This window comes from Diplotaxodon limnothrissa, linkage group LG14 (assembly GCF_057381915.1).
Source record: "Diplotaxodon limnothrissa isolate DT_005_m linkage group LG14, D_limnothrissa_male_GT1.1, whole genome shotgun sequence".
Classification (NCBI taxonomy): Eukaryota; Metazoa; Chordata; class Actinopteri; order Cichliformes; family Cichlidae; genus Diplotaxodon; species Diplotaxodon limnothrissa.
This window is the reverse complement of record NC_140609.1, coordinates 28,187,261-28,196,439: the sequence shown is the minus strand read 5'-3', so window position 1 is coordinate 28,196,439 and position 9,179 is coordinate 28,187,261. Positions and strand designations below refer to the sequence as shown.

Genomic DNA, 9,179 nt, shown 5'->3' with positions numbered 1-9,179 from the left:
ACAGACTGCAAAAACGATCTTTTAGTTCTGTTCATTTTTATTTTGTATACGTAATGGACTGAAAAGGCAGAGTGACAACTACACTGGGCCAAGCAGAGGAGAGGAGCGTAGTAAGACTGCAGTTTTGGTGGGTTTTTCTTTTTTGTTTCAGTGTTGCACCATCTTTTTTCTTTGTATGGCTGCTCACTGAAGAACTATGAGCATTTTCTTATCAATGCAATAAAATTATGAGATATTTGGTTTCAGCAAATGACATGTTTTTTTTCTGTGTAGTAACAGATAATCAATCAAGAATGCGGCTGAAGCTCAAAATCGATTCATTGTAAGACATAAACAGCCTCTTCTTTCCCCATATGCCACCTAAAACGTAACGGGATGTAATTGCTCATGAAATGTAATAGTGTAATAGAAAGTGTAATACAGCTGACAAATGATACACCTGTTGCTCTGGATACACAACTCCCACAGTACAAACGTTCAGGGAAATATGAGAGAAAAGAGGCATACAGCTACATAGTTTGAATGTTTATTTTTTTATTTATTTATTCAACTTTAGGCTCATTAAGACAAGATCTGAGCCAAGACTTTGCTTTTCTACCCTAATGCTCAGTATCTCAGTCGCCTTAGTTCATCCACACAATACCAAACATCACAACATCTATAACAGTGGCTGTAAGCTTTGCTTTCCAAATTAAATATTAAACTTACAAGCCACCTAAAAGCAAGAGACAGTGAAAATTGCCTTAATTATAAAGCTAATTTAATGGATTTTAGAAAGGCTATGAGATGTTGTTATTTTTCTTATGTCAGCATAATACACACAATCTACTTTTTAGGTACACCTTGCTAGCACCAAGTTGGACAGCCTCAGAGGATGGATACACTGTCATAAAAGGATGGACATGGTTAGCAATAAAAGGTAAACTGTGGCGTTTAAATGATGCTTAGTTGGTGCTAAGGGACCAAAGGTGTGCTAGGACAATATTCTCCACACCATTAAACCACCAGCAGCAGCCTGAACACCTGACAGAAGGCACAATGAAGCCATGCTTTCATGTCATTTATGCCAAGTTGTTATTCCTGCAGCTGAAATCGAGTCATCAGAACAACATTATTTACATATTGTAATTACATTTTTCCCAAAGGAACTGCTGCTTGCTGGATCGTTTCTCTTTTTCAGATCATTCTTTGTAAACCCTAGAGATGACTGTGTGCAGATTCTAGTAGATCAGCAGTTTCTGAAATACTCACACCATCCTGTCCAATGCTAACAACCATGGCAAGTTTCTTAAATCACTTTTTGAACTTCAGATGTGATTGGCTAGTTGGATATTTTTATTAGCAAGTAGTTGAACAGCCATACCTAAGAAAGTGGCTGGTGAGTGTATATGTACATAGTCTACAGACTTCTGGTCAGTAACTGGTTTTGCCAGCTACAAACATCAAACAGTAAAGAAAAAGTAAAAAGAATCAAGACTCAATTAGAAAAATCACCGGAAGAAAGATTTGAAGGGCAGCTGGGAACTCGATCCAAAGAAAGATAAATAGTTTTCTAGATATTTTTTGGGCTAACTCCTGCGCTACAATGACCACAGATTATATAAAAAAATATTCACCCATCTTATTTTACACTTTACTGTAATTTCACTTGAGTTCGAATCATCTATATAAATGTAATGTTGAGAATTTTAGAACACATTAAAAAAACAATTAAACAAGTTAAGGTGTAGCACTGGAATTCCAGAAATAACTGGAAATCTTTCAGAGAAAAAAGGTTTTCACAAGAATTTGCAGATGTTCATTCCTTGTATTTAAGAGCTCTTTTTATTATTATTATTATTATTATTATTATTATTATTATTATTATTATTATTATTATTATTATTATTGTATTATTATAGTATTTTGTATTCTGCAAACACAACTATTTTTGAGCCATCTGATACTGCAGATAAAAAAGATAAAATTAATTAGATCAGATGTGATGTAGAACAAGTCTTGTACACTAAATACATTTCTATTCCTGTAAGCAAAAATGATAGAGCATCCATCCATCCATCAATCCATCCATCCATCCATCCATCCATCCTCATCCGCTTTATCCGAGGCCAGTTGGCGGGGGCAGCAGCTTATAAGCAGAGAGGCCCAGACCTCCCTCTCCCCAGCCACCTCCTCCAGCTTATCCGGGGGAACACCAAGGCGTTCCCAGGCCAGCCGAGAGCCCAGGGTCTGCCCTGGGGCCTCCTCCCGGTGGGACATGCCTGGAACACCTCACCCAGGAGGCGCCCAGGGGGCATCCTTGTCAGATGCCCGAACCACCTCAGCTGGCTCCTTTCGATGTGGAGCAGCAGCTGCTCTACTCTGAGACCCTCCCGGATGGCCGAACTTCTCACCCTATCTCTAAGCCACCCTTCGGAGGAAGCTCATTTCTGTCGCTTGTATCCGCGATCTCGTTCTTTCGGTCACTACCCACAGCTCGTGGCCATAGGTGAGGGTAGGGACGTAGATCGACCGGTAAATTGAGAGCTTTGCTTTTACACTCAGCTCCCTCTTCACCACGACGGACCGGTGCAGCGTCCGCATTACTGCAGCTGCAGCCCCAATCCGTCTGTCGATCTCCGGCTCCCTTCTCCCATCACTCGCGAACAAGACCCCGAGATACTTGAACTCCTCCACTTGGGGCAGGAACTCATCCCCGACCTGGAGTGGGCACTCCACCCTTTTCCGGCTGAGAACCATGGCCTCAGATTTGGAGGTGCTGATCCTCATTCCCGCTGCTTCACACTCGGCTGCGAACCGTTCCAGTGCGAGCTGGAGGCCCCCACCCGATGAAGCCAACAGAACCACATCATCCGCAAAAATCAGAGATGAGATTCTGAGGCCACCGAAGCGAAAGCCCTCCGCCACTTGGCTGCGCCAAGAAATCCTGTCCATAAAAATTATGAACAGAACCGGAGACAAAGGGCAGCCCTGGCGGAGCCCATCACCCACCAGGAACGAGTCCGACTTATTGCCGGCAAATGATAGAGCATTTCTAAAATATTGTTTTGAACCTGCAAATAGCAGGGGAATAGTATTTTAATAGTAATTGTAGTAATAGTAGCAATCTTGAAAAAATTGGGCTTCCACAAGTGCCTCTGTGTGCAGTCAGAGTGCCTTATTTCTTTTTTTTTTTTAATCTATTGAATTAATGTAAGTATTTGTTGTGCTCATTCACTACACCAACACTTCACAATTACCTCATTTTATATAAAATACTCCCCCCGGGGGTACAGGATACAGGGTACAGGAACCATACTGTACTCTCATACACACACCCACCACTGCCAACTGCATGCATGCTAATTACTTGTTAGCATTCAAGTGTTTTTCCACTATTACTCTGGAGAGGAGTCATTTTATTTTATCTGCTGCTTGAGTCATCAGTTTTACTTCCTTTCAAAATGCTTCCCACCTGTTATAAATACCCACATCAACACCTCACATGTGCAGAGAGGGAGGCAGATATGTGTTGGTCGAGATAGTTTGGACTTTGTAACCAGGTGAAATCATGTTTTTGTTTAAAATGCCCTTTCTTCTTGAAGAACTCATATGAAGCTCTATAGGATTTAATTAAATGTTTTATTTAGTAAAAGTGTATTTGACTTATTTTACAGGTTTGATGAAGCTGTTTTGGGGTGAATTGTGTTTTACATTTACTAGATTTACTGTAATTACGATTCATGAATTTTCTGACATTCATGTGTGCCATATACAGAATGGCTGCTTCCACATTTTGGCTCCCCTTGCAACCCACTAAGTGGCTCTCCTCAGCCCTCTCCCTGCTGCTTGTCAGCATAATGGGTAAACCAGTGGGACTGCAGGGGGTGCAGGCGACGGTGTGCTCCCAGTTGGGTGCGCCAAGCAACAGGGGTGTCTTTCAGGATGGAGATGTGATTATCGGCGGACTCTTTAGTTTGCATTACATACCTTCAGCTGTAGAACAGGACTACACCAGACTGCCACATTATGAACCTTGTAGCGGGTAAAACTTACTCAAAACATGTTTGTTTGTTTGCTGCAATATGTATTATTTCATATTATAAAATCATATCCTGTAACCTTGCCTTTCACAGGTTGTTTAATTCACTATGATTTTTTTCCTCCTGTGGTCACAGTTTAGATTTACAAGCACTAAAATATATGTATGCTATGGCATTTGCCGTGGAGGAAATAAATCAAAACAGCGCTCTGCTACCAGGAATAAAACTAGGTTATCATATACTTGATAGCTGCGGCCGATACCCATGGGCTCTGCAAAGTGCTCTCTCACTGGTTGGAGGAGACAGACACAGCTGCAATTTAACAGCCTCTACACTTTATTCTGAAGCTTATGAACAACCCGGAGAGACAGCAGGTTTGATTTCAAATTTCATGAAGTTAAAATTTGAAAAGTTCATGTCAAACAACAAATAATATGATCCTATGACTGTGTAAAGATGCTGCTTTTATTTATTTATTTATTTATCCAATCATCAGGTGTTCAGCCTGTTCCTTTACTCATTGGAGGTCACGCATCTACAACAGGAGTGATACTCTCTAGGATCCTAGGGCCTCTCTCTGTACCAGTTGTAAGTTTTTATAATGGGAACAATGACTGATGATAATATTGTATAGTCATCTTTGAAGAGCTAATATATTTTGTAAGTTGTAAAAAACTGATATTTGTGTGGCTCACAGATCAGCTACTTGGCTAGCTGCCCCTGTCTTAGTGACAGGTCCAACTTTCCTAACTTCTTCAGAACAATCCCCAGTGATATCTACCAAGCTCGGACCATGGCACAAATGGCCATACGCCTCAACTGGACTTGGATTGGAGCTGTGCTTGCGAACAATGATTATGGTCAAAAGGCAATACAGGTGCATGTTTTCCTATTATGCTGTAAATTGCTGAATAAATCTTTGTGTCCGTCTTATATAATAAAAGATAACATAGTGGTTGTTTATACCTCCATATTTCAGGTATTTCAGGAAGAGATTAAGGGGAAAAGGGTGTGTTTAGAATTCATTGAGACTGTTCACAGAGAAACTATTGTGAGTGATGCCAGACGGGTGGCGCTTACGATCCAGTCTTCAACTGCAACTGTGATTCTGATCTTTTGCTGGTATACAGATGTACAGAAAATATTTGTGGAACTTGCCAAGAGAAATGTGAGTAAAATATATTGACACTAGTAGCATAGGAGTTCATCAGTAAACATAAACTTGTGTTCTGAAAAATAAAAGCACTGCTGGTTTTATTGCAAACTTTCTTTATTTTGATATTTCCTTAGGTGACTGGCAGACAGTTTCTGGCCAGTGAGGCCTGGAGTACCAGTGACGATCTTCTTCAAGATATTACAATCTCTAAGGTTGCAAGTGGAGTTGTTGGTGTTGCCATTCGGAGTTCAACAATACCTGGATTTGAAAATTATCTAAAAAAGTTGAGCCCATCTCATCGTCCTGATGATGAATTTCTGAGAGAATTTTGGGAAAAGGAGTTTGGATGCAGTATTGTGAATGCCTCACACAATACTTCTACCTCATCTCATGTGAAAAAAGCTTCTATACCACCCTGCAGTGGGACAGAGTCCATAAATGAAGTGCAGCATTTCTTTAGCGACATCACCCAGCTAAGAGTGGTGTATAATGTCTACCTTGCTGTTTATGCTGCAGCCCACGCCCTTCACAGCCTACTCTCCTGCCCCAGTGGAAAAATCCCTCCTCAAAACAACATCTCTTCTTGTTCCTCTCCAAAACACATCAGAACTGTAGAGGTGATCATAATTATCACTGTGTGAGCTATTAAACACAAGTGCTGGACTTTAAGATTTCAATAAGTTGAATACTATAAAGCACTTTATATTCTCAATACTGTACTTTCAGCTATTGCAACACTTAAACACAGTGAATCTCACAACACCACAAGGAGAAGTGTTTTATTTCCAAGGAGGTGACCCCCCAGCAAAGTATGACCTTGTGAACTGGCAGAACACACCCAAGGGGACGCTAAAACTTGTTGTGGTCGGTCATGTAGATGGTTTTGACCTCCACCTTAATGAGTCAGCTATTCAGTGGAGCACAGGATCAAATCAGGTAGTCAGATTAACAAACTGCCTAAAGGTTACTGATTAATTTGCTGCAGAAAGTAGTGTTCTTGTCAATTTTTATAAGATTATGCCATGTGTCTTGTGGTTTTTATTTAGGTGCCTGATTCAGTGTGCAGTAAAAGCTGTCGCCCAGGTACACGGATGACAGATAGGAAAGGGGAACCTGTCTGCTGTTTTGACTGTATCCCATGTGCTGAAGGGGAGATTAGCAATAAAACTGGTAAGGAAATGTAAGCAGAGTTCTGGGGTAGTGTTTTCCTTGACCCTTGTCTACTTTAAGTTCATCTGCACTTTTTATTTTCCTATTTTCAATCTGCTTTTCCTCACTTCTTTACCAGATTCACTTCAGTGTGAGCAGTGTCCGTCTGAGTTCTGGTCTAATGTTGAAAGAATTGCCTGCATCCCTCGCCAGCTGGACTTTCTTTCTTTTAATGAAACTTTGGGCATTACTCTCACAACAGCAGCTGTGTCTGGTGTCAGTGTGACAACCACTGTCTTTGTCGTGTTTCTATTCTACCGTCAAACACCTATGGTGAGGTCTTTGACAAAATGTGAAATAGAGTTTAAAGTATTGATTCATTGTTTCATATTTATTTTTTCTCATATCCAGGTACGAGCCAACAATTCAGAGCTGAGCTTCCTCCTTCTTCTGTCACTCAAGCTCTGCTTCCTGTGCTCGCTTGTGTTCATTGGCCGCCCGTCAGTCTGGTCCTGCCGGTTCCAGCAGGCTGCATTTGGGATCAGCTTTGTGCTTTGTGTTTCTTGCCTCCTGGTAAAAACCATTGTGGTTCTGGCTGTTTTCCGCTCAGCTCGGCCTGGTGCTGAAACTTTAATGAAGTGGTTTGGCCCAGGCCAACAGAGAGGAAGTGTCTGCTTCTTTACCTGTATACAGGTGCACATATTCCTGTATTGATGACATAATGAGAATGTTTGCCAATAGTGTCCTTTCTCTATAGTAGATCACAATCTTTTTCATTAGCTGTCTCATCTACAAATAAAGTAAATTAATGTACAAATAAAGTACATTAATGTACAAATGAGGTAAATTAAAAAATGTGGGCAACAACAGTGGAGTAAGAACATTTAAATATTACTTTTGGGCATGATTTTTACAGTAAAATTTCATTGGAAATCCCATGCTTCATTATAATAATAATTTTTTAAATAATAATAACTTTGAGGTTTGTTTGTTCTCCATACAGGTTATCATCTGCGTTATATGGCTCTCTCTCAGTCCCCCCAGGCCTCAAAGTGATTTTGGTTTTCAAGGGTCAAAGGTCACCTTGGAGTGCACCATGGAGTCTGTCGTAGGCTTCTCCCTCGTCCTAGGCTACATTGGCCTGCTGGCCTGTACCTGCCTCCTCTTGGCGTTTCTTGCTCGTAAACTTCCAGACAACTTCAATGAGGCCAAACTCATCACCTTCAGCATGCTGATTTTCTGCACTGTTTGGGTGTCCTTTGTGCCTGCTTACATTAGCTCTCCGGGGAAGTATGTTGTTGCTGTGGAAGTTTTTGCAATACTTGCCTCTAGCTATGGTTTACTGCTTTGCATTTTTGCCCCCAAATGTTTCATTATTCTTTTGAGGCCTGAGAAGAACACAAAGAAACATCTTATGGCTCGATAGTTATTCAAATGTGAGTGTAGAATTCTTTTTACATTTGTCTTTTATTAATAACTGAATTGAATTAGAAAAAGTAGTTGTGTTCTACTGTTAGTAAATAATAGAGGATATAATCAAATATAATGCAATTATGTGTTCTATATCAATGTTTTTAGTGGGTTTTTTTCCCCTGAGTTTTGATTACAACCTGCACCAAAACCCAGTAAAATGCTTCACTTTGTTTGTTCTAGGCCAGTTTTTTTTTTTTTCATTATGCCATCCACATAAACTGATTTAAATTTAGTGATTGCTTTTCTAACTTACTGATATGTTTTGTTGATAATAAATTGAGAGTTCAGGACAACTTATCACAACCATTACACACCAGTTTAAAGACAACAGGCCAACCCAAAACACTTATAGATATCAAATACTCAAAGATGTGCTGAGGCGACTTATGATATCATTTGGTAGTAAATAAATAAAACGGCATTGGACTTTGATAATGGAAGATACACACTCCATACAGAGAGGACTAATCTGTCAGGCAGATCACATTAATATCTTATATATTCTAAATATATACAACAATCAAAGTTCATGATAAATAGGTAGATGTCACATACACAAATAACTTTAAAGATGATATGTAGATTTTGCTGAAACTGCATGTACCAAGTCATGGCCAGCAGATGGTAGTGTCATACCATTTATTGATACTCTGTTCCTTCCCCTGGCTGCTTTGAAATTAATGTACATACAGCACTCTTATGCCATTGCAAACAGTCTTTTCTTTGACCCAAAGAAATTTGTCTCAGTCCAAATACAATTTGCAATAACAATACAATAAAGTTCATGGATTGCACTGTTAGTCCATGTTTTATTTTCAAAGGTAATTTTGGGGTTAACTGTGTTTCTACTCACATCTCTCTCTCACCACCGTATGTCACTTTAGACTGTGTATTTCAGTCACTGATATCTGCCACTTCCTGTAAACCATTTTGAATAGACAGTATGTTTTATGTGTGGCACAGAAAAAGGATTTGAGGTTGGTACATCAACCACCCTACAACTATTCACAGCGGTGTTTTAGACGAGAGCCTACGCCGTTCATGTATATTGGCGTAAGGGCACTCTCTGCAGGCTATTTTCAGATAATTTCCTCTCTGAGTGGATTCTTTATAGTGCCATTTCTGAGACAGGGGCAATCTGAAGGGGCTTTTTCATGAACAGGTTCCTTCCCAATCAACAATTTTTCATTTGCATGTAAAGCTGAAAAGCTGGATGTAATTTCCATTTGAATTTGTTGCCATGACCCTGTACGTGTTATATGAAACTACTCTATGCTTTTATACTTACAGAAAAGAAAACAAGTCTGTTTAATAATAATAAGGAATTCTGAATACCACTTTGTCCATTTATAATAATAATAAATAAGCAAATAAATAAG

At 39.8% G+C, this 9,179-nt stretch overlaps 1 protein-coding gene across 1 annotated transcript; it reads left to right on the top strand.

Moving 5' to 3' along the window:
• The first annotated feature begins 3,758 nt into the window (after nucleotides 1-3,758).
• On the top strand, nucleotides 3,759-7,753 carry LOC146619057 (extracellular calcium-sensing receptor-like). Its single transcript, XM_085370188.1, has 11 exons — nucleotides 3,759-4,024; nucleotides 4,158-4,396; nucleotides 4,519-4,610; nucleotides 4,720-4,899; nucleotides 5,002-5,190; nucleotides 5,313-5,795; nucleotides 5,905-6,114; nucleotides 6,225-6,348; nucleotides 6,467-6,660; nucleotides 6,739-7,020; nucleotides 7,331-7,753. The coding sequence occupies exons 1-11, from the start codon at nucleotides 3,759-3,761 to the stop codon at nucleotides 7,751-7,753; spliced, it is 2,682 nt and encodes an 893-aa protein (XP_085226314.1).
• Nucleotides 7,754-9,179: the final 1,426 nt, after the last annotated feature.